The 26,246-nt window shown below is 40.9% G+C and overlaps 1 protein-coding gene across 5 annotated transcripts in view; it reads left to right on the forward strand.

The window, feature by feature from the left end:
• Positions 1-3,344: 3,344 nt before the first annotated feature.
• The window catches only part of LOC139344447 (glutamate receptor 1-like), a 65,053-nt gene continuing 42,151 nt past the window's right edge, over positions 3,345-26,246 (forward strand). For all 5 annotated transcript variants that reach the window (XR_011603170.1, XM_070982627.1, XM_070982628.1 and 2 more), the window contains exons 1-2: positions 3,345-3,686; positions 7,623-7,757. Coding sequence is in view for 4 of the 5 variants with exons in the window: in XM_070982627.1 (XP_070838728.1) it covers positions 3,584-3,686; positions 7,623-7,757 (238 nt within the window). In the remaining variant the exon portion in view is untranslated. The remainder of the gene's footprint in view (positions 3,687-7,622; positions 7,758-26,246) is intronic.

The raw sequence follows: 26,246 nt of genomic DNA on the forward strand, positions 1-26,246 counted from the left end.
TGCGTGGTGTGTCTCTTCTTCCAGCTCATATGTAGTCTCCCACAGACTCCAGCGCTAAATCAGCAGATTTAGGGATTACCATGCATCCCTCCATCCCAGGAAAGCAATTCTTACTGTGTGCTGGCCAGCCAGTTTTAATCTGGTCTCAATGTAACAGTGTAAAGAAAACTCAATGATGATAAAATGATAAGTGTCTGTACATACACTGTGCAAACATTTACTGTAGAAAGTGGTGTGAAACTGTGCAGCGCAGTGTAGAGTGACAGGTCGGTTTGTGCAGAGAAAAAAGAAAAAGTACAGCAAAGTGAAGTGGTTTGGTGGAAAGATGCAGACATGCAACGAAGCAGACTGAAGTCTTTCCTCCGGCTGTTCTGTGGACATACAGGACAGTCAACTGTATCAGACAGCGGGCACAGTTTCTCATATATACTGTATATAGCGTTGTGTAGAGATTCAGACCTGACATACAGAGCTGAACTGCCACCAGCAGCTCTGTGTGTCCACATGTCAGCTGTCACAGGGTGAAATGTTCAAGTTTGTCCAACATCTTTAGTATTTTTTATCTATTTTCTTTGATGGTATTTGTTCCAAGAGCAAATCATTGTCTCAATAGTGTGAAAAATATGTAATTTATGTAAGTTTTGGTAACATTAGGAACCCCTGAATAGTATTTTTAACAATGCTAAGAGCCTAAAACACATTTACTTTAATGGACGTGCAAGTATTAGTGCTGTGCTGCTGTGACACTGCTGTTTGAATGATAGACTCCCACTTACTCCTGCCAGCTCTGCTCTTCTTTATGTGAGTGTCCAACACATACAGACTGAATGGCACAACTACACAGCTGATCACTGATCTTTATTGGCAAGACGCCCAAACCTCTTGCTTTGGTTTACTGATGGTCGGCTCACAAGGCTGCAGCTCATATCACTAGATTCCTCATAGGTCCAATTTGATTTCCCAAAATATTTACTCATACTGTGATTATGATGTACCATGTGATCAGAACTGACACTGAGACGCTCAGATCCATTAGGATCAACTCTAATCCACGCAGATTAGAAACATGGGCACACAGATCTTAAGTATTTTGGACCTGGTCCGATTTGGTTCATTAGAGCCAAGTGGATCTGTGAGGATCTCTCCTTGACCATCTTTTCGTCTGATGCCTCCAACAGGTGGCGCTAGTCATCCAAACCTGGCAGATCACAAAGTTTTTCAGGATAATTGAAGAATTACTGAACCTTTAATCTCTCACTGAACGCTTGTGAAATAACTGAGAGTTATTTCAAAACACATCAAACACCCAGCTGTTGGAAACGGATAAATGACAGTTCTGAGCATTGAGAACAAGGTGTCCTCAGCAGGTGAAGTTGGTCATTTGTGTAGTTTCCAGTGGATCCACCTACGTTGCTCTTAGCCTGTTTGCGGAGTGCAGATAGATTAATTTAGCAGCGATGTGGATGAAAGAGGGTGATCGTTTTCCTGTCTCTCTTTGTTTTGTCTCACTAAATTGGCTGGCAAGAGTGTGAATAGAGGGGGATTATCAGCGTCACCATTATTTCTTATGTGGGCAAACTGTGTGGGAGGGCGGCCATTTTGTGATTACAGACCGAGGAGCCCAACAAGTTACCATTGTGCCTTCTGTCTGTCTGAGGCCTTTAATGTGCTTCTGTGGGAAATGATAGGGGATAGTGCATGAACAGATTATGAAATATTCATCAGATCGTATAATAATATGGGAAGTAAAATTACTAAAGCATAAACTACATTAGCAGCACTGCTCCAGGACAACGTGACAACTATTGAATGGGTTTCCACACTCATGGTGCCCAGAGGATGAATCCTACTGACTCAGATTATCCTCTGACTTTTCCTCTCGTGCCAGCATGAGGTTCACATTTGTGGTTAAGTGAGTGACGCATCTTAATAACTATTGGATGGGTTGTCGTGAAATGTAATTCAAACGGTCAACTGCAGAAATATATTAAAGATGTGACCAAATCAATTTTTAATTGTCTCTGTTTCCAATGTGTTTCAGAATTGATTTGAGTATTTCAGTTTATAGAAAGGAAGACTTTGTAAATTCAGTACATTCGGGCATCTCTGGGGTGAATCACCATACTGTATGTACACTTCAATTAAAGCAGAAATGTACATAAAATGTACTTACTTTAAAGTAACTTTAAATACCCATTAGTTAGCTGATCCCAGAGAGCTCACTGCTGAATAATTCATCAGCAGAGACCCACTGTGCTGAAGGAAATGTTTTTTTATGCTGAGAATCTACATATGAGACATACAGATTTGACAATGTTTCACACCAGTAACACTAATATTTTATTAATTAGCTTCACTGCAGAGACACGGGGACACAGTGATACCACATGAATGTACTCAGTACTCATTGTGGATTACAATCAGTGTTGTTGCCAGAATTATTTTTTTTTGGTTTGGAAATGACAACGATCCCGTGTGACTCTTTGACAGTATTACAGAAGTATTATTAACAAAATATAAGTGTCAGTGGTATAAATCCTGGTTGTGCACTAAAATGTCTCCTGTGACTGATGTTCAGATGCTGTGTGATATTATTAGATTGTTAATACTGATTAATCGATAACACTGTTTGTTTATTTAAGCTTTATCAATGCATTGTATTGTGTGAGATGGTCACATGTTAAAAGTAAAAGCATAATCTGCAAACTAACCAATAACTGCATCTGCAAACAAACAGAGAAGCAGCTTGAATTAGCATAAAATGGAAATGCTGAAGTTGCCAAGCACTTCAGAAAGTATACAGAACTTGAATAAATGTCCTTTCCAACACAGGTCATTGTGATTTTTCTGTATAATTGTGAGTTGTTGTCGCTGCATATTTTACACTCTTTTGGACCACTGGAGGAATCCAAACAAACCGTCTCATCAGTTATCCCTGTTACTCCATATTCATCACGCTTTGCCAGAACATGTTGGTGTTTAGCACACCAGTAACACTCATTTCAATTGATTAGACGGACACACACACACACACACACACACACACACACACACACACACACACACACACAGAGAGAGAGAGAGAGAGAGAGAGAGAGAGAGAGAGAGATAGAGAGAAGAGTGTCACACAGAGAGAGTGAGAGAGCTAAATTGAATTGAGAAAGAGCGACAGAGGGTTGAATTAAATTGCGAAAGAGAGAGAGAAAGAAAGAGAGTCACACACACACACACACACACACACACACACACAGAGAGAGAGAGAGAGAGAGAGAGAGAGAGAGAGAGAGAGAAGGTGGTGGTGGTGGTGGTGGTGGTGGATGGGGAGAGCTGGGTACAGAAACACTGAACACTCAGACACTCAGAGCCGACGCGGCAGCAGAGCTCTGCGCTCCAACTATGGATGTTTGAAAAGAGGGAAACACTCAGAGAGAGAACAGAGACTAAGAGAGAGGAGGACCGGAGCGGACTGCCGGTGGATGTGTGAGTCTGTGACCGGGCTGCGGTGGATCTTTGCCGGCCCCGGTGTGAATGGGATTACGCCGCGTGTTCCGCGTCTCCTGTCGGTGCTGCTGCTGGAGGAAACATGCGGCCGCAGAGCTCCCCGGTCCCCTCAGCTCTCCTCCCGCTGCTGATGCTGCTGCTCGGGCTCTGCAGCGGCACAAGTTTCCCAAGTAACATCAACATAGGTGAGTGAGCGGCGGGCGGCGGGGTCCCTGCACCCAGGGGCGCTCCGGGACCGGACCCGACGGGGTCTAATTTCCTACAATATTGTTTGAGATATTGAATATGTTCTGAGTCCAAGATTATAACTCAGTGTCTGCAAAACTAAATTTTCGTGTATTTCTAGTCATTCAGTCTCAAATGCATTCATATAATGATGCTTGTCTAAGGGTCCCCAACTCCAATCATAAACTATTTCTCTAACAAACCCGAAGATATTTACACACCTTTTTATTCATTATTTCGACTTAAAATGGTGTTTGGAAGCTGAGCACTAACGCAGACAAAAGTGATTCCCATGACAGGTTCTTATAATAATTCTATTGCTAGAATAATATTGTTGTCGTGACTAATATCGTGATTATGTGGCTTCACTCAGCGCTCCTGTAATAATGCCTGTAGCCGGGATTCCCTCTGTGATTCACAGTATGGTGGTAGATTCATTTTGTGTCTTACAATATTTTGTGTCACTTTGATATTCCTGCAACATACAGCAAGAGAGCTAATATACAATATTCCCCTAATGACTTAGGTGGACTCAATAATATTGTTTTTCTCCTCGACTGATTTTCCATTATAGAAATATTACATGAATCAGCACTTTGGACAGAGTCACACAGAAATCCTGGAATCAGCACCATGGACAGAGACTGAGACTCAAGCTGTATTTGATGATCATGTGTTTTAAAATATTAACCTGCAAAGTACTTAAAGCTGTCAGATGAATTGAGTTAAAAGTAAAGATAGTGTAAAACTGAAATACTCATATTCCTCAAATTGCACTCACTTATACTGCACTTGAGTAAATGTACTTCTTTTGCACCACTGGCTAACACAGTGTAATGAATATATACTGTATGATTCACCATGTCATCATCTTGGTTGTCACTGTCAAGAAGTGTCTTGTAAGACATGGGCTGGGCACCATCTGATACACTTAAATAAAACAATCAATTCTATTGCCTGTATTCATAATCTCAAAGTGTCACTCTGCAAAAACTTCTTTCACTGTGACATTTGTACAGCAGGTGAATCCTCTGCTGGCTCTCTTATTCCCATTTTAACCTTGACTGGTTTGGTCACATTCAGTGGGGATCAGGCAGCTGTGGGCTGCAGAGCACTTTACACTCCCAAAATGAAGTTATAATGTGATTCATCGGACCACTGCTCCAGATTCCCACTGCAGTTTCCTCTCAGGTTTGGTGCTGATGTGGCATCAAGTTCAACTAACCTGCATTACTGGAATAAAAACACTCTGCAGTCTGCGTAACTCAGTGAGTCTCCGCATTAAAAATCAGTTATTTTGTTTCTCCGCTTTAAGTTATCGATTCAGAGCCCCTCTGTGAGAACAGGGGCACAGCTCCCAGCCTCTGTAACACTGATGAATAAATCATACACTATTCCAATAATGTATATCTCTGTGTTGTTGTGTTAGCAGTTTTCCACATGTTACGTGAAACACATATAGAATACAATACATACATTGTGTAATGGTCATTAAAAAAAAAAAAAAAAAAAAAATCTGTTCTGTTACTACAATTTTTTTCATGCCTTACTAGTTAGTTACTTTAAGGATTAGATTCTGTTTTTATATACAAAAAGTATTCTCTTCAACAGCATAAGGTATAAGATATTTGAATTAGCTCCATCTGTACCAACTGCAACAGTGAAATGAGGCATCCAGGTGACCTAGAGGTTTATGTACGCTGATGATGAAATATAAATGCACCTGCAGGGCATCTTTACTGCCAAAGTGCCCCCTTACATCAACATAATTTAAGGTACTTTTACAGTAACATTTCAACACAGGGCTTTTACTCATATTGGAGTATTTTTACAGTGTGATATTTCAGTTTTATTTAAAATAAATGATCTGAATACTTCTTCCAACATGTACTAAAGGAATGTGTTTTCACGGGTATTTTCTTGACTCATATTATTAAATGACATCGTTTGTCTGTAGTTATACTGTGAGTTCCGGCGCTCTTATTTTGAAAGTGTCAAGCAGTTGTACAAGCGACGTTCGCGCGGAAAAACGTCTCTTCCAAACAAAACAAGATGGCGCATGTAACGTTTGTGTAGCACCTGGGTGATGATGGCGGACGGTTTGTCAAAATCCTATTTCACTTTGTGTTCAACATAAAGTGACAATGTAACGTTTTAACAGTGTTTTACTACGTTTAATATGAGTGTGTGTAGCTATCTGAACTGCTATATGAGCTGATGCATCTGTGTCTGTGGGGTTTAACTAGCTAACTTAACAGTTAATTATATAACTTAATCTAAACCTAAACAAGCTAACCAAGCAAGTATACTGTAAATACCTCAAGTCTTAAAATAGTAAAAATAAATGATGATTGACTTCAAGCCAACTCAATAACAGTATTTTCATAATGGTTTATTCTTCTGATGAATCTGTTAATTGTTTGGTCTGTGAAACATAAGAAAACAGTGATAATACTTAAAATAATGTCATAGAACCTGAGTTGATGTCAAATGTTTTGTTTTGTACAGTAAAAAATCCAAATATATTGAACTTACTGTGGTGGCAAGCCAAGGAAAAGCTGCAAATTCTCACAATTGAAATGCTGGAACCAGATAATTGGCTCGAAAAATGACTCAGACTATTATTAAGGAATCAAAAAAAGATACTGGTTAGTTTTCTGTCCATCTGCTAATTGATTGATTGAACAGTTGTTGCAGCTCCAATGGGTTCAGAGCAGGGTGAGCTTTCAGAGAAATCATGGAGGAAGTGAAGAGTTAAGTTTATTGTTTCTCTGTTAAGCACAAGAGACAAACCTGAGGACAAAATGATGTTAAATTCTTTGTGAGAACAAAGAGTCCTGGCAGCTTCTACACAAAAGGACATTAAAAGTGCATTCTCACATTTGAATTTAGTAGCTGTAAACACCAGAAACAATTCGCTGTAAATTCAGTCAGCAATATTAAAAAAAAGTCTTGTCCTACTTCACTACAGAGAAGACAAGAAGGTCAATCAATCCAGAGTTTATGTGTTCGGATAATTTCCCTGTGACGCTAAAAACCATTATGCTGACAGAGTGTGTGAGTGCCAGGACAACAGACCGAATGAGAGCTGGGAAAAGATGCTTTTAACAGCAATTACTGTAAACCAGACAGTCATTATTTCTAGTGACAATAGCTAACTCGGCCCGTGTTGTGAGATACTGTATTGTGAGCTCCTGCTGATCATTTCACATTATTCTATTGATCAATGGTTGGTGGCAGTGGGCTCCAAGAAACACAGCAATGTTGTCACAAAAGCAAGGAGGCAAGAGACTGGAAAGACTGCGAGCAAGCAAACATGGATGTAAACCATGAAGGGTTCAATTTAAACAGCTTATGCATTTTAAGCAAGTGTTAGATGATAAGATTGATTTTAGTAAATGTGAAGCTACCATGAGCAGCTGGTTAGCTTAGCATAACACATAGATGGAAACAGGGGTAACAGCTAGCTGGGGACCAGGAACTTCCTGGAGTCTCCGCCACTTACCTCGCGACTGTTCCCAGCCAAGAAATAGTTTGGCTCATAACCCCAAAGTAAAATGGCAAATTAGCATTGTTTAACTTTAGTTTTTATGCAGATGAGACAAATCATATACATCATGTTAACGTGTAATGCTCAGTATGATGGCAGAGTTTGGCTCTGTCTGCAGATCTCCATCACAGTGGGATTTTGAATTGATGCAGAAAATAAACTCTGGTTAGTGTAATCATAAAACAATTTAAGTGTATGCTGTATTTACCTCAATTTTTTAACTGGAAGTGAAGTTTTAGCTGGTGTGCACAGTTATTTTGTCCCTTCTGGTTCTTTTCTTCCTCCCACAGTAGGTGCTTTGGGACAGAAATGATTCCCACTGTGTGTCTTTGTTTTTGTCCAACAGGAGGCCTTTTCCCCACCGGCTCCCATGAGTACGAGGTGTTTCGTTTTGCTCTGGCACAACACCAGGACGTCCCCAAACTGGTGCCCCAAGTTGACATGGTGGACACGGGGAGCAGCTTCGCCATGACCTACGCCTGTAAGTTCAGAAACAAAGATCTCTTGCTATCTGAAGTGAAGTTCTCAAACTTTTCTTGAAGTACCAGTGTCTAGGATTTATTGGTATCTAGTGGTGAGATTGTGAATTACAAGCAGCTGGATACCCTTCCTGTCACCTGCCCCTTCTGAGCATGTAAGAATACTTACAGAGGCCTTCAACATAAAAACATGAAAGGCCCTCTCTTTTTGGTTTTGGACTCACTGTTTGGTCTGTCCATTCTGGGCTGCAGTAGATTTTATTTTTTTTCACTTCTTCAAGAAATGCTATTTTTTATATAAATTCGGAATCAGATGACTTTAATCAGAAAGTCTTGCTCACAGTGCTGACCCTGCAGCTCTACTGAGCCTGCGATGTGAGAAATATCTCATAGTTCTGTTTCTTATGGCAGGTTTCCAGTCTGTTTCACTCTGTCAGAAGCCACTGTAAACTACCTGCTCAGCAACAAACCGCAAACAGACACAGTCAGAGACTAGCTGGTGAACAAAGTGGAGCATTTAGCATCTTAAGAGCCAGATATTTCCCTCAGGAGTTGGTAGAGACCAAAAAGAGAGAGAAAGAGAGTGATATTGAACTTACATTCACGAGGTGACACAAACATGACTAATGAGCGATCATGTTGCTTTATGTCTGCTGCATGTGGAAATAGACAAATTTAAATGATGATGGTACATCAGTTTTGTGTTTCTATTAGGTTCTCTGCCCTCTGGTGGTCTAAAATTACTCAATTCAGCTTTAAATTGTGATTTTCCAAACAGAACGATTTTGCATAAAAGAAAAGAAACTGAATTGTGGAGTTTCACAGATGTTAAACAGAACTCACTACAAACAACCAAAGCAGCAGCTGTACAGATGTTAGCTGTAAGCTAGCTGAAAACAGACTCACCAATGTGACTTTTGCAGTGTGCCTATTAGTGGTTGTGTTCAGCTCTGACTGAACTCCAGAGGCCTTATTTATAAAAATTCTCTTAAATTTATACTTAAACTTGGTCTTAAGATCGTGTCTGACAGTGAGCTTATGTTCAGTTTCTAAAAGATGATGAGCCTAAAAACCTTGCTTAAGTTTAGAATCCCATTTCTAATTTACAGACCCGTGATCTAGAGATCTCAAATCAACTTAGATTGATGGCACCTGCCTTGTGATTTCCTCTCATGTAATGCCAGGGCAAATCAAGGTTTAGTCAGGAAGAGCCAAATTCATGTACTGCACAATCACTCATTATTTAAGTACTCATTATTTAAATCATAAATGCTTTCACGAATGAACAGAGATCACAAGTTCACTGGGTAATTAATGTTTAATGTAAATTTGGTGGTTAGTTAATGTAACATTTATATTAGGTGTGTTGTCAGTGTAACACTGGACTCCATCAGCCCGTCTGACTGTGCTGCAGGTTTGTGAAGGCTGCAGTCATCATCATGGGTCAGTGCATCATTCTTCCATCATCCAGACTTCATTCAGCAGACTTGGGATTAAAGAAAAGGAAAATAAATAAATGAAGGCAGGCTTTAAAAGGGCAGACAGAAGCAGTAAATGGACATAGACCAGAGGGAACACGGCACTAAATGGACTCTGGCTCCAGGGAACGTTCAGTACAGTAGGTTTGGAGAACAATGTGCTGACCTTGTTTTGTTCTGCCCAAAACGCTGAATTTACCAGCCAGCCTTATTCCACCTGAATTTAAACCTGCAGATGCTCTCAGTTCAGCTGCAGACACGAGCAGCTGTCTGAATCTGATGTAAGCCTTTTAAAGGTATCCTGTAAGTGTGCTGGCAGGCACAACGTTGATACCGAGATGCATCTCAGTATCAGGGCCTGAGCCAAAATTTTAAAAAATACTGAGATCCTCCCTGAGACAACAACAACAAAAAAAAAGTAGTTAGTTGTTCATTTAAATTCTCTCTAAGATTTATTCAAATTAAGCAGTTGTGTTAAGTAAATTCCTCTAGAAATTAACTATCCCACTTTCTGATTGGTGTCTTTGTTAAAGCCGTCCTGCTCCGTCCAGCACCAGAATGTGTCCTGAGTGAATTAAAAATGTCCTTATCTCCCCTTACAGCTACATTATTCCTTTGCTATAAACATTTATTGTTTATATGTTGCCTATAATTGCCACATAAGGGATGGTTGGTTAAAAATAAACTGTCACGCTGCATAATTAAAACTATATTTCGTAGTTCTTTCCAGAGAAGGCCCTGCTCAGCATCTTCAAGATCCAAACTACGTTTTGCTGCATATTAAACAGGTTTTAATGCCGTTGTGAGATTAGAAATTCCTTAACGATGCTCTCTCAGATTTAGTGCCCAGCAGTGCCGCCGAATCCCAAAATGTGCTTCCAGCTCATTGTAGCCGCTTCACAGTAGTTTTTACTCAACAAGTGCAGTAACAAGTGCCTGTGTTTCTGATGAATCTTGCTTTATACATGTGCAGAGTCCCAAAGAGCATGTCTTCACCTCTCATCTGACAGAATCTCTTCCTTTGATTTGGCCGGTGCAGAGTCTTTATACTGCAGAGAGTTCAGGGAGCTAAACTCAGCAAGGTGAAACATCCTAATCAGAACAGACATCAAAGGTTTATACTCACAGACATACTGTATGTTAGTCTTTTATCCCCGCTTTACCTTTTTTTTAACAGTGACGAAAATCAGTCTGAAGACGTGCAACCGAATTCAGAAGTTTTACTTTTTAATGAGAGACTATTAGTATGTTTTTGAATGAACATAGGAATAAAAAAAATCAGTCAATAAAGTCAAACCTGTACAAGTAGAAAAGTATTAGCATCAAACTTAATATAAAGTACAAAAAGTAAAAATTCTCCGTATGCAGAACTGTCCATTTCAGAATAATACACATCACATCACTGGAATATAATCAGCCAATCATTAATATGTTCATCAGTTTCACGGTTGCAGTTGGATCGTGGATCTTCACCTATAGTAATACATCACAGTGGATTTGTTGACTTTATTTTATATTTTTAATCTTAATCTGCAAAGTAAGCAGCAACTAAAATGATCAAATACATGCAGTGGAATAAAAAAATACAGTATTCTGAGGTGTAGTGGAGAGGAACTGTATAGCTGCAGAAAATGAAAATACTCAGGTAAAAGTACAAGTAGTAGCTAATACTCCATCAGTACGAGGCCAGTTGTAGTAGAATGATCCTTTAAATCAGTAGGTGCGTCCTGATTTGGCTCCATGCTGCAGGTTATTTTTCTAAACCAGACGTGAACGGAGTCTGAATGATGGAGCTGCTGCACCTGAGCTGATCCCCCCTGCCCTCTGGATACCACTGACAACCCCCCCCCCCCCCCCCCCCCACCCCCCGTCTGTCTCTTTCTATCCATCTGTCTGTCTCTCTCACGTTTGGCCTTTTCATGCTGTCCTCTCCTGTGAAGCTACTTGTCTTCGTTTCTGTCTCTCTGTCTCACAATCCATTTCTCTTCCTGTCTGTCTTGCTCATTAAGCCTGTCTCTGTCTTTGCGCTCTCTTTCGTCCCACCTCTCCTCTCTCCTTGATGTTCTGTTCCTCATGAATTGATTTAAGTTAATCATAATCTACAGAATAAACTCTGGTCTTGTATTGATGGTCTATACAGTGAGATAGACTAAAACTGACATCATTTTTATTGGCAGCTATCTTTATAGCCATAGAAATGGTTTTTGCATAGGTATTTTGTTCCAGACATTAGTCACATTTCTATCCAACTTAAGCACTTTTTTATGAATGAATGCTTGTTTCTATCCTGTTGTGTGGACACGAGTTCATTGCTTGATGGAGATAAACAGCTGGTGCGGAACAAGAGGACACAGTGAGATGATGACATTAAACGAAATCAGATATTTCTTTTAGTTTCGTGTATGAATGTGAGGAAGTTGACAGACTCGCTCCACATAGATCTGTTGCTTTCAGCTCTTGGAAGTGATGAGTGATGTTTAAGTCACTTTGTTTTATGTACATTTATTTACTAAGTCTGTGTCTTTTTTATTTTTTTAATCCACCCAGTTTTCCACTTACACTTAAGCTTGAAAGCTTTTTTGAAATATGTATATCTATAGATTTATTTTTCATGTGCAGTTTAAGTATAAAACAGGAGGTTGGACACACTAACTGTAAATGATGTAAGCTAAGTATCATATTGACATTAAAAAACCTGCCTCCCTCCTGAGTTTCTGTACCTATTTTCTGTCGCCCCCTCACTTTTCTTCAGTCTCTTACTATGATGCTGCCCCTCTCCCCTCTCCCCTCTCCCCTCTCCCCTCTCCCCTCTGTCTGTCTGTCTGTCTGTCTGTCTGTCTGTCTGTCTGTCTGTCTGTCTGTCTGTCTGTCTGTCTGTCTGTCTGTCTGTCTGTTGTTTTCTCCCCGGTCTGTTGTTGTGTGAAATGTAAAACAGACTGAGCTCTGCCTCCTGTGAGACAAACTTCTACAGTCGGAGCAGAGCGGCATGGCTGCATCTGAAGTACCAAAACAAATATTTCTCTGAGAGCAGAGACTCGGTCCTCAGAGCTGCTGCATCTGACACTTCAGTTTTATACAAGCAGCTCAGACTGAGCTCAGAGTCACTTTTATCAGGAATTAGTCTCAATGACGACGAGTTGCAGGACTGACAGCTGGTCTAATGTAATGATACAGCTACGGTCAGGACGTGTAGATACAAAAAAGAAAAAAAAAAAGGACTGTGTGGAAGCTTTGAATATCAAAGCAATAATCTGACATTGTGGGGATTACACTTGTTGGCTTTATTGTAGAGAATTGGATGAGAAGTTTGACGCTGCTCCCATGTTTGGTGGTAAACACTGTTAAGTTGAAGCTACAGCTGGTAGCCAGTTAGCTTAGCTGCTCACAAAGGCTGGAAGCAGGGGGGGAGCAGCTAGCTTGGCTCTGTCCAGTGGTGCCAAAAAATACCTACAAGCACTTCTAAACGAAGTGACTGCTGGGTCCAGCTGCAGATGTGCTGTATAGACGTGAGAGTAGTATGTTCTTGTCATCTAACCGCGGGCAAAGGAGCAAACGAATCGGTTTTCCCAAAAGGTCAAGAGATGTGGTTCACTTATTTGTTGTTTCGACTCTACTGACTCTCGCTAAATTACAGTAGAAGCTAGTGAACAGCAGTACATGTTGGAGGGTTTGTTGTTGTGGTGTGTTCACATTTTTTGCTTAATTAGCTTAATGTCTTTATGCAACCTGGATTCTCCTGAAGCTCCAACATCTGGAGCTGAAGTCAAGACAGTTCAGTGTGTCACATTAATCTTGTCAGACATTTTGTAGCCCACAGGAATTCTCACTTCTACTCACAATTGTCTTTTCATTATCTCCTCTGAAGTAAATCGTATTCTTCTATTCTTATCTGTTTCTGCTAAACCCTCCTCGGGAGAAATGAACAGCAACAGCAGAGATCAGTCTCGATCTAAAGGTAAAAAGACAAAAGAAAATCATTTTTGTCAGTCATTGGGAGGTACAGGATTTATCTCAGCGCTCCACCTGACCTGATGGGAAGTGTCAGTCAGTTAGAGATGAGGAAGAACCATTTTCTGTTTGTGAATTGATCATATTGGCCCATTTACTGTTGTAGTTAGATTTTGGTGTTGGTTCCTGAGATTTAAAATTAGATGCCATTTGTTTTACCTTTCTATTAGAAACTGTTCTTTTGAGTCACTCTGTAAGCAGGTATTGAATTCTTGAAACCTCTTAATTTGTTTAACTCTAATCTCCCCAGTTTCTTAAATTATAACCCCACTGATTTCAGTCCTGGTTGATTTGACGATGCCTGTGGTTATTGGAAGTAATGGCTCTAGTGTCTTATCTTGTGTTTTTAAGGTGGAGATGAACTGTCACTGTCCTGCATGTGTATCACCCAGAATCCTGGCATACAAACTCATTAAATAGTAAATCCTAATCCTAAACTAATCTGTGGTGTCTCTATTACATAGTTTGTCAACCAGAGAACATTGGCAAGACTTTTTCAAATGTAAAATGTCCCTCTCAGTGTGAATCATAAGGGATATTTATCAGGATTGTTTGTTTGTTATGTGTTTGTTGGTAGATACAGTGCCATTGTATTTCTAACTCCCCAAAATCAATGTTAGTTTGTGCTATTGGAAAGTTGGAGTTTCAGGAGATATCCACGCAGGACCATGATAAAATCTCAGTGACAGATACTTTCCTTTGGCTGCCTCAAATAAAGGGCACCAAGTGGTTTGCCAGTTGAGCAATTTCAATGTGAAGTAGCAGCAGAAGGGATGAATAGAAAGTGAACGCAGTGCTGATATAAGAGAACTATTAGTAATCAGGCAGTGACTATATGGAGATGATTACATGATGCTAATGTCTGAATGATGAATGAATAGTATCAGGACTGGGATTTGAAATAAAACTAGAGAAAAATGAGAAGAAAAGTGGACTTGATGATGTCAGTTAAATGCACAGTAGTAGTACACAGTTTACAGTACAGACAGTTGGATGCATCTGTGCAGGCTGATAGTGGGAGGGCAGCCAAACACCACGAGGGAGTTCTGCACACATACATCATATGAATGAAATGAACCGTGAGCTTCATGGAAAAACCTGCAGCTGCATTTCTACCACTGAACTGTGACAACAACAACAACATCTGCTGCAGCTGCTGTGAGGGAACAGTAGGCATTTAAACCCCACCCGATACAGTGTTTGGTTTGATATGTAGCAATGGCGGCGGTGGCTCTGGAGGTAGAGCTATCGTTATGAGAAGGTCGGTGGTTCGATCCCTCGGCAGTCTACATGTCAAAGTATCCTTGGGCAAGATACTGAACCCATGTGGTGAATGGTGTCATTGGCTTTCTCTGGACTGGACCTTCCACATGTCAACATACTTGACAGTATTTTCAGTAATTATTGACAAACTGGTGTAGACTTTTAGCTGGAAGAAAATACAAGTGTAAGAGTTGGGACTGCATGTGAGGATTACGGTCGTTATTGATTATTCAGCAGTTTTCTTGATAAATCCATTCAATGTGCAGTCTTTCAAATGTTGGAGAATAGTTAAATCGTCCATCATAGTTTCTTAAATCTTAAGTCTTCAAATTGCTTCTTTTGTCTGACCAATTCTCCACAAGATAAACATTTAAATTTACAGTAATAGAAAAACAGAGAAAAGCAGCAAATCCAATTATCAGAATAGTTGCTCATTAATTTTCTGCTGATCGACTGATTGAATGATCCGCTAATCTTTTCCGCTCTGTAAAGAGTCATCATCTTTTGTCATCTCGTCATGTCCTCTTCTTCTGCAGTGGTTTAATGGCTCCGACTGGAGAATTAGCTCCACCTGCTGTTTCTCTCCATCAACCAGTGACACACAACGGGAGTGGAAGGAACCAAGCATTCATTCATGTTTTCCTTTGCTGGTTTCTGGAAATTAATCTGAGATTGAGTTTTGTTAAAAACTTTGCACAAAAGTTCATGATAATCCATCCAATAGTTAATAGTTGAGGTATTTCGGTCTGGTCCAAAGTGGTGGACCAACCAACCAACCAACCAACCAACCAGACATCCTAGAGAAAAAGCAAAACTTTTGTTTCTGTTAAAGTTTCAGTCGTGACTTTGACAGTAAAACATTCTGAAATACTGAGTTCAAAATATTGCAGCGACATCGGCGCTCAAAACTAAAGTCCTCATGACTTTCTGCTTTTGTTCTGGCTGTTGCTGTGTCACGCAGTCATATTCATTATATAGAATCACGCAGATACTGCAGAGCCAGCTGTCTGTCTCAGCCATCATCATCATCATCATCAGACAGACAGAGATACAGACAGGCGGTGAGACAGTCAGTCAGTGAGTCACCTGTGATGTGTCTCACTTCTGTCACACTGTTTGTGTTTTTATTGGAGGACTGAACCCTCAGAGGATTTCTGTGTCTCTGTCTGGACAGTTTGAACTGTCTTCTTCCTTTATTTCCTCATTTTCTCATATTTAACAAATGTTTGCTTGCGTCCTCACTTGTCCACAAGATTAGTCTCATTTGCATATTTCATGCTTTTGATATTGCCTTTCTGTGCTCTTTTCTTTAACTCAGTGTTCTCCCTCACTAATATTTTGCAGACACTGCACACACGCTGTTTAGTTTCCTCTCCTTTATTTATGCTTATTAAGCGCCAGTGTTGTTGTTTATTATCTAACATTTCCAGTTTGTATTTTTCTATCCTTCAATGAAAGAATGTTTTGGAGCTGAGACTTTGAGACGTTTCAAGCTTAGAGACATGTCACTTATTGGGGGTCTGTTTGCACTAGATAAACAACAACATTAGTTGTTTGTTCAGACACTTTTAAACAGCCAGTGTTTGTTTTCCAGCGCCTTCTCGTGGTCAAATGTTAAATGTGGAGAGAATTTGAGGAGGTCAGACAGATGGTTAGGTATACAAAGCAGTCAACTCTGCTGTTCACAACCCATCTGCTCCAAACCCGGGGTGTCAAAATTGGCCAAAATATACATTTGATTATTACTTCCAAAAAAAGAAACACACAGGTTCAAGCCATTTGAATATCTGTTATTCCACATTATGTCCATAAAAAAGTCAAACCAAATACAAAGAGAAACATGCTACTTACATACCTACACAATACTGAATACATAAAATGTCATATAACATGTTGTTGCATTATTCGCTCGTATCAGCTTGACCTACATTGAAAGTGACATTGTGTGCAGAGCTTCCAATTGGTGCTGGCTCATTTGTCCTGGAAGATTTCTATGTCCCGGACAAATGCGAGAAATTACGGCCAAATATCTGTGATAAAGAACCCCGTTTGCCTGTGTTGTTGTATTTAGGCGACCAATAGGGACACCAGTTTCTGAAATGGGTCCAGTATTGAGCCAGAGCGCACCATTAATGTACATCCACCCAAAGCTGATTCCTGAGGTTGAGAGAAGACGCAGAGGTACAATGAGGATGGAGGTCATGACCTTTTGGAATCACTATAACCACCAGAGGAGAGGAGGAAAGAGAGAGAGTGGAGTCTGGATGCTAATGAATGTGCTTCTGCAACAATAAACACATCTTGTTATGAAGTAACCCAAATGGAGTGGGCCACTTTGGCAATGCGACACGATGCAGCATTCATGCCAGCAAATCAGACTGAATTGAATGGAGGTGGACTGAATGGAAGTGAAATGAATTGAATCGGGACAGGCAGAGAAAGAGAAACAGGGAGGTAGAGCGAGCATCTCAGTCTAATAGAGCATGTAACAAGGTTTTGAATGGATCTCTAACCTGACTGTGACCCCATGTTAGCTCTGACTCAAGGCTCTGCTGATGGCTTCATGAACTCACACCCTGCTGCACATTAAAAATCCAGGATGGGACCATTTCATGACAAAATATTGCTTTTTTATCCAGTCTGAAGTAATAGGTTTGGACTGAGCAGCAGAAAATCCATCCGTCAGCAGACATGAATGAGGTGGAGGAAAAGTCCTCAGAGCACAGAAAATTAAAGTTTCTTTTTTGGGGGGGGTTCCAGGTAATTTTTCAGGCTGTTAAATCGCTCGTTACAGTGTTCAGGACTGTACGACTGCAGGCCTGTAGAATTGACTAGATTCCTCACTGGATTTTACACACACACACACACGTGCTTCAGTTTAAATGCATGGTGTGATGGATGTCGGGCACTCTGGTAGTTCACCTGCTAGCGCATACATCCCATGTACTAAGGCTGTGTCCTTAATGCAGCGGCCCAGGTTTGATTCCAACCTGAGGCCCTTTGCTGCATGTCGTCCCCTCTCTCCCCCGTTCCTCAAACTCCTTAAGCTGTACCGTTGAATAAAGGCAAAAACAAAGTGAAGAGTTTGTGTTACCGTAAAAGAGATGCAGTAATTTTGTTTTGCTGTTATGTTATCATTGTGGCTCTGCCTCTGAACTGCTCCTCCTACAGATTTGAACACAACACATCAAAATGCGCTTTTTGGTAGTGACCGTCAGTAAAGCTCAGCAGTGGTCTGGATTTTGTCAGAGCAGGAGCACACAGAGCCCTGAAATAGCCACATGCTGAAAACACATAGGGGTAGCCAAATTAGGTTCAGTATTCAAGCATTCATCATGTTCATCCTCAATCTTTTTTCACCAGTTTTCACTGTATTAGCTGTGTAGTGCAGTGATGAAAACTGGTTGATATGGCATCGGATAGTGAAGCCTAAGACTTTGTATATCTTTATGAACAACTTCTAATATTCCCATAACAGTAGTGGATAGAAACATGCATTAATTTGCTTTTCCTTTTGTTGGTTTCCTGGAAATTCACTTAAAACTCTGAGTTCAGACAGAAACTTAGCTAATGTTCAAATAAAAGTTCATGCCAATCTGTCCAATGTTGTTGAGATATTTCAGTCTGGACCAAAGTAGTGGATTGACCAGACCAACATGACAGCTGTTGGATAGATGTCACATTTTTGTCAATAGCTTCCTCATTTCTTTACTGGTTTTTCAGAGCAGCAGCAACAGCACAAACGTTGGCAGTTTTATATTAAACCCTTAATGGACAAAAAAATACAAATAACTGAAATTGTGTTAAAACACTCCCTGAATATGTGAAGTACCATTGACATGTCAAAGGATGCTCCCTAAATAGTCTAAGTTATCCTGAAAATAGATGGCATGCTGTGCGAAGACAAATGCTGACTGTTCCTTAAAAAAATACCAAATTAAGAAATCCCCTGTGTGCTCAACCCTTTAAGTTTGCAACTTAAATATAAACTCTGTCCACTAGGCAGCAGTTGCATGCAAGCCAGCTAACCAACATTTTAACTCACCGCCCTCCCAGGGATTCAGATGAAGGTGGGAGGGGAGGAGGAGGAGGAGGGAGATGGAGGGGAAATTAAATGGTGTTTCTCTTCTGTTTTGCTGCCAGGACTTCTCTTATCAGGAGCCTACAGACTGAGACAACAGAAGGATAGGACAAGACTGTCCCACACCCTGTAGTTTGTCTTATTCATTGTTTATTGGTGTATAAAATAAAAAATAATGATCACATCGTGTTGGAGACATTTAGGCAGGAAGCCCGGGTGGAACGAGACGAGAGAGTAACAGAGAGGGAGTGGATTTGGTTTGCTGGTGACATTTTTGCCCTTGAGGACTCACTTGTAGTTACACGCTCAGTTGAATGCCTCAAATGTGAAATGAGGATAAAGTGCAGCGTTAAAAAAGAGCGTTGCATGTACTGCCTGGAAGGACGTTTATCTTCAACAACACAATCTGGCAAATAATGACATAAAGGAAGAGCCGGTGTTCAGCTACGAGGGCCAGCAGCAGAGAAAAAGGGATTATCTTTAATTAATCTTAATCTTAAAATTTAGTTTCTTGTCCCACAAAACAAGCAAGATCAGATGTCAGAGCCGCAGTCAGGAGAGAGGGATTTTATTCAAAGCCAAAGAAAAGGGAGGAAATGAACTGCAGGGTTTGTTTCTTTTTTAAAACTGTTTTATTTTAATTCCACTGAGAAATCATTGAGGCCAGAAAATAGTTTTTGATGTTTAAAACACATGAAATAAATGCTAATTGTTGGACTCCAGCAGTTGTGTGGTGGGATTTGAATCTTGGATCCTGTGAGATTATTTAGCCGCCTCCTGTAGGGAAACGTGTCAGAGAGGTCATAGGTCAACCCTGGAGCTGCTAAGATTTCAGTGTCCTACTGAAGGACGCGTCAGCAGGGCAGATGCAGACCTTAAGCTCAGACTGCCCTTTACAGTGTCTGTAACCCAGATTTTATGCTGAATACATCAATAGCAGTAAAAGTACATTGCAGCGCTGCTGTCCTGTCGAGCACTTGATGTCATTCCTCGAGGAACGTGGTCATTGCTGTTTGGTTCCTGGACTGCATTTGGTGCTGTTGCTCTGTTTCATTTCTGGTTAGATGTTAAGCTACTCTCAGTTTAATTCTAAGTATTCAGACAGCGTAGTCATTTTATGCTATGACGAGAGTAAATTTGGATCAGTAAGAGATTCACACTGTCGGGGTAAAAGGTTTCTTAAAATCACTTGACTGTTACAATCAAACAATCAACAAGATGTTTGGTCAGCTGCAAAAAAATAAAACTCCAGAAAGAATGCAAGAAAGACACACAAAGAAATCACATGATCGCCATATGACAAGATGCAAAAGTCACAAGGCTAGTGAAATGTCATCGGGTACATCCCATGTCTGTTATTTCATATTTCCTCACCCCTCGCATGAGCCGAAAGTGTTGCAGCCGTCTTAAGGCTCTTATTTCTGCTCCGAGGAGCGAGGAAAAATCTTTAGGAGCCATGAGCAAGGATACACAAGAACTGCCTTCACGGAAGTCTTTCGTGACCATTTCGCACACTTGTTGGATATCAGTTACTGAGTGGACGCTGCAGCTGATGGGACTGATCTGAACATCATGCAAGAGTGAAGACAGTTGACAGATTAAACTCAAGTGTCACTGCCAAGTTTTTTATTTTTTTTCTGACTCATCTTGTGACATATCTGTGCTAATTGTCATGTTCTACCTGTAGAAATGGTTTTTGTACCTCTGAGCAGGACACAGCACAAAGCATAAATACAGAATGCAGATTGTTATGCATTTGCAGGTGTTTGTTAAACATCTGACAGGCTGCAGAGAGAAAGCACTGCTGCTGTTGGCACTGATAATCGTGTGCCTTTACTAGTGTTAGCACAGCACACATGTGCAGACAGATATTCATCAAAAGTCTCTACAGCTAATAAAGCCACCGACTGCTGATCCAGCTGTGATCTGCTGCCGCCATCATTACTTCACGTGAGACATCAGAGGCCAGGACGTCCCATGTTTTGTTTCTTTTCAGTAGTAACGATTTTAATAAACCTTCTAACAATCGCTCCAAACTGTCACAGTTATGGATGTTGAAAAGCTTCAACGGAGGAAGAACTACATCCAAACACGAGCTTGAACTTCAGCTCTCCTTTGTTCCTTTCACATGTAGCTGATGTGTCAGCGCATGAAGACTCTTTTGTCCACTGAGCAGGCCGATAGCTTTATGGTGTTGACGGTTTGTTTTTTCAGCCCCGCTCAGCTGCTGCTTCAGTTCAGAAAGCTACTCAACTATCGGGTGAATATCTTTTTCTAATGCTAAATAACAGCAGTCGCCTTTGCTTGAATTCGTCACAGGAGTTGTGGTTTGGCTGGAGAGTGTTTGTGTAGTTGTTGCACATAGCTGATTTGTTGCCTCTGGAGTGAATTGTGGGTAAACCTCTGTGGATGGCCAAAGTGTAAATGTAAACATGAAGGCGACTGAGACTCTGAGCAGACAGATGAGGTTTGAACCTGCTACAGTTGAGGGAGAAAACACTTGTAGGGAGCCTCCATTTCTGTGTGTGTGCTATTCATGTGTGTGTCAGAGCTGCATGCTCAGCAGGAGATTATTGCATTGATGCCTGCAAGGCAGCAGCAGCCTAAATGACTTTAGACTCAGTGTGTGTGTGCTTGTGTCTGTGTGTGCATGGTTGTGTACTGTATGTGCTCGTGTGTGAATCAGCACGTGTATGTGTTCACTGTGGTATGATTTGTGTGTGTATGTGCGTGTGTGAATGAATGGTGTATCACCCTGAGGAAGGCAGTCATTTAATCTATTATTCAGCATCGCTACTAAACACATTAATTAGAGCCTGGGGTTGAGACGGGTGCACAGTCGTTTCAATACAAACCTCAAATCTCCTCTTATTATTTGAGTTGAAGGTCCAGTTGTTGACCCCCTCTGACCTGCAAACCTGAAAATACAGTTTGTCTCTGTGAGTCAAGACCTAAATCCAGCATGAAAAAGCAACTCTGTGCAGATAGTTTGTCATTGTAGTTTGATACTGTGCTGATAAACTGAGGGGAAATCCTCCAGCATGCTGTGATATGTTAGACAACAGTATTCTCCCAACTTTGTGTCAGCAGTTTGTGTTTTTCCTTTTCCTGTTTCAACATGACATTAGCCAGCTTTCTTTTGAAATGTAGCACAAGTCTTAATTGAAGGGTGAAGCTAACTTTTGCACATAGGTTGCTAGCTTGGAGGTTGTTGTTTCCCATAGCGACAGGTATTTTGAGTACTTTAATGGTGGCATAGACTACATCTGGTGCATTGTGTACAGTCTGTGACCTTTGACCTTCCCATTTTTGGCTGCTTGTACTGCCAGCGATCACAGACTTCAAGCTGAATCCACTGCTACACTTGAACGTAAGTCACAAAACAAACAGCACATATAAATGTCACTATCCAGTGTTTGTTGCTGGGATCACAGCTCATTCTGTTTCTGACCTGACTGCGTGTCATTCTGGGAAAGCGTCAGCTAAAAGTGTCGGCTAAGTGACGTGAATCCAGAACGACGGAGTGAAACAGTGACCTGATCGTTGGATGTGTGTCTCCGGGCCGTCCTGTCTCGTCTTTTCAGCAGAGGAGCGTAAACAGTTGAGCTGTGGGTCGTCGTGAATGGAGGCAGTGGTGGATGATGACAATGAAAGCCTTGGGTTTATAGACGTCATCGCAGTCACCTGCCAATACCCTTCAGCTGAGCAATCTTTGCTTGATTATTATTTGTCATGGACAGACAGGTCTCAGTATGGATAGATGGACGGATGTGTCAGGAGGATGAACAGCTCTCTGGGTAGATTCGGTCTCAGCTGTGGGCCCCGTGGCGCTCAGCGCCGTCTCTGGGCTGTGTTTAAATAAAGCTCTGTCTAAAAGCCTCAGGTGGCGAGGAGCGAGATGTCTGACTGGAGGACCCTCAGTGGGGCGAGGAGAGGTCGGCTCAGTCTCTGCAATGTTCCCATGAATGTCCTTGTTGAACGTTTGTTTCTATTGATGTTAATTGTTAAATGGGCCCTGCTGTGTTGTAACTGTCAGTCATCAGATGTAAACATCGCAGATGATGACAGATGGTGTGATTATTTATTCATCATTGACCTCATGACTAAATGGATGATTATTTAATGATTTCTGGCATTAAATGGACGCAGCAGATATGTACCTCCAAGAGAACAGACTCATTTGATTCATTGTGTTTAATTATTGTTTATTTATAAAAAATCATACCTGAATTCTCCACTGAGCTTTTCTGGAGCTTTCGAGCATGTCACATGATCTTCCTCAGTGAGTGGTGTTTCCCAGTTGTCATGGATCTGTGGCTGTTCAAATTTCCATTTTTAACCTGTCAACTAAACTAAACAGCAAGATGTAAAAGCCCCAAGAACTAAAACGCCTTCACTTAAAGAAGCATTTCAACATTTTGGCAAGTCCTCTTGTCAACTGTCTTATCCAGAGACAAATAAAAGATCTTGTCAGTTTTTGTTGTGTTTGTCCAGGATGTGTTTAGCCTGGAAGCAGAGGGAATCTGCTTGTGTAGTACCACTTACAATGAAAAAAAAGCTTTCCAGCAGTTGAGCCTTGTTTCAGACCTTTGAATCGCCTTAATCTCAGATTTGTTCAGCGATTCAAAAAGCTGAATTTTGTAGCAAGAATTAAAAATGACATCTTTCTGTGCAAGAGCCAGGAAAATAGCAGCAGAAACAGACAGAAGTGTGGGTGACATGATGCAGCTGTGCACGTTGTTCTAAGTCGACTTACATTCAATAATATAAGCTAATTCATAATTTGAATTCAATCGGCTAATTCAAGTAATAAAGATGAAGTAAAAAAGAAGAAGATGTATGAGAAGAGTGCACACAGAGCTCATTGATACAGAAGAACAGCAGCTCATGTGTTCATAACATTAGTTAGACATCACTTCATTACTTCATCCATCCCATAGGCTGTATATACATCTGGACCCCCATCATGGGGATGTTGTTGACCTAAACACAAATAACCACAAAGATTCCCAAGGCTCACAACATCTGTCGAGTCTTCGCTGCCTGACCCTCTTTGACGAAGGAGCGGTCTGTCATCCCAGTGGGACAGCAGCGCTAATGCTAAGAGACAGATACCTCGTTAGCATGATAGCATTCACCCCAAGGCAAACGTCTATTGTTAGCATGATAGCATGGCCCCAGAGGGAATTGTTATTTCCAGTGCTAGCCTGCTCAGAGGGACCTGGTTTGTTGTTAGCATGTTAGCGCTGGCCAACGGGGATCTGCACCAAGGACACACACACAAAAGATGAGGACATCTGTCAGCACATACTGTATATGGCTGATCTAATACTGATTTATTGATATTTGATTCGTTGAACATGTCGTAAATTTCAACTTCTCCATGTCTGTTAATTATTCTCAATCCTAAAACCAATTTATAGGCGTCTTACTGCCAACAGCTGGACTGGTGTAAACTGTGGGAGTTAGTTAGCTTAGCTCTGAATACCACTTCTAGTGAGTGTCTTGGTGGATGGTTTTACCTCCTCAGTGTTTGGGCCTTGGCATCCCAATGTCTGTTGATCCATCTGGGACTAAAGCAGCATATGTCAGCATCTCCTGTCCAGGTTATCATGGCATTTGCAAAGCTCAAACTGTTTCCATTTCAGGAACCTTTTATAAGCAGATTGAATTTTGTTGAGTACATTTGTCCTCCCCACATGATGAATGCTTCTTATTTCGGGAACCTCAGGGCATCCTCATGGGCCAGATTCATATGATGCTATTATCCCCAAAACCTGGTTCGATTCTGGCTGGGGACTTTTGTTGCACATCATACCCCTCTCTACTGTGACCTGTGTAATGAAGGCAAAAAAGAAAATCTTTAAAGGCACATCAGGAACTTTACTGAAGCATCACACTCTGGCCAACTTCACACACAAGATGTCTGATGATAAAACAGGTACGGCGGTGAACTGCCTTTGGGATCATGATCAGGTTTGCCTTAGATTAGAATTAAGAGATCATTGAGCCTGAAAAAGGAGTATGTTTTGAGGTGTTTCTTTCAATTACAGATGTCTCATCCAAGCTGTGCTGGATGTCAGTTGCTTATTTCTCCTCAGCTCCACTCAGGCTTCACCTCTTTTTGTCCAATGAGGATTTTCCGGGTGATGACACAGATAATTCGGACATGTTTTTATACAGTCTAAATCGGATTGTGCCCAGAAGACCATAAAATAAGACAGTGATTCACTGAATGACTTGTGGTGCCTCAGCAGTGAGTATTATTTTGTCTTGAGACTTAATCCCTGACTGTGAAGGAGCCCTGCATGAAGAGTAATTTGATTAAAGCCATTGTGTGTACGGGGATTTACCATGTGGAGGCCTTTTGTGTGAAACAGGAAACTTTATCAGCTACACTGCAGCAGATAAGTCAGCAGCTGAAATTATGTCTGTCTACCATGAAGATAAGAACACTTTATCATCTGTTAGCTTATTACCAAGTGGAGATTTTGCTGTTCTATGTTGTGCACAGATTGGAAAGTAGACAAAAACAGATAAAGCGAATGAACGATGAACGTGCAGGACAAATGACAGTGTGCATGTTGTTTTAGAGAGACAGAGAGGAGCAACCTAAAAATGACAAAAATGACAGAGACGTCAGCGTTTGGAGTAAATACAAAAGCTTGAATGTCACCGTCTGGCCAGAAGAAATATATTTAAAAAATCATGAATCCCAGCTGTCATTAACATGATAAACAAGCTATGGGGGAATTAGCACTCTTAACACTTGAATATATTTGAACTAACTCTTCTTAAATCTGCGTGTAAATGCACCTGTATATATTTGTCTTTTAATGCTATGATCTTATTCAGTGTTTACCTGTGTGAGCCACGCCAAGACAGGTTTCTTTGCTTTGTGACAGGTGAGGAGTTTAAGTAGTACAGTGTTATTGAAGAAAACAGTATAATATGTGAACTGTATTTTACTTTTGTTTTGTTTGGTGACCTGGATTTTAGGGCAAAAAAGAAATTGGAGCTTGAAAGCAAGACAGACAAAAAGACAAGTGCTATTGTTTGACAGAGAAAGGAGTTGGATAGAAGGTGAAAGAGAAGGTGGAGGGCAGAGGATAGAGCAGATGCATACTGACACATGAGGAGGGAAAAAAGGTATGGAAGAGGTGTGAAATTTAGTTTGCAGGTTGGCATTGAACACACAGGTCATGGGAGCACAGTGATGACAATGAGCAGCTCGGCAGTCTAGAACAGGGGTCTTCACTGTGTTTTCCATTTCACAAATGTTCCTCTTTTTTCTGTCATGGCTTTTCTTTTTTATGACTACGACCACCTGCAGCCTCGTTCCATCTCCGGTGTCCTCATTTCGATGTTCAGTTTGCTGCGTGCTCTGACTCTTGACTTTCCTCCCACTGCCATGCTTGCAGCTGTGTTTGATGACAAATGGATTCATTTCTATTGATCCTGTAATTCATTTTAAGTAGCACATGACCCTACGATAGCAGAAACATCGCTACATGGGTGAGCAGTGTTGCCAGACTGATGACACATTCTAACCTGTTCATATAGTAGCAATATCTAGCAATTTAATAAAAGCCCAAATACACATGAAAAGGTTTGTGGTGCAGTGTACTGTATTTTTTGAACACTTGTGCCCTCGTTGTGCT

This window comes from Chaetodon trifascialis, chromosome 16, assembly GCF_039877785.1.
Source record: "Chaetodon trifascialis isolate fChaTrf1 chromosome 16, fChaTrf1.hap1, whole genome shotgun sequence".
NCBI classification, from domain to species: Eukaryota; Metazoa; Chordata; class Actinopteri; order Chaetodontiformes; family Chaetodontidae; genus Chaetodon; species Chaetodon trifascialis.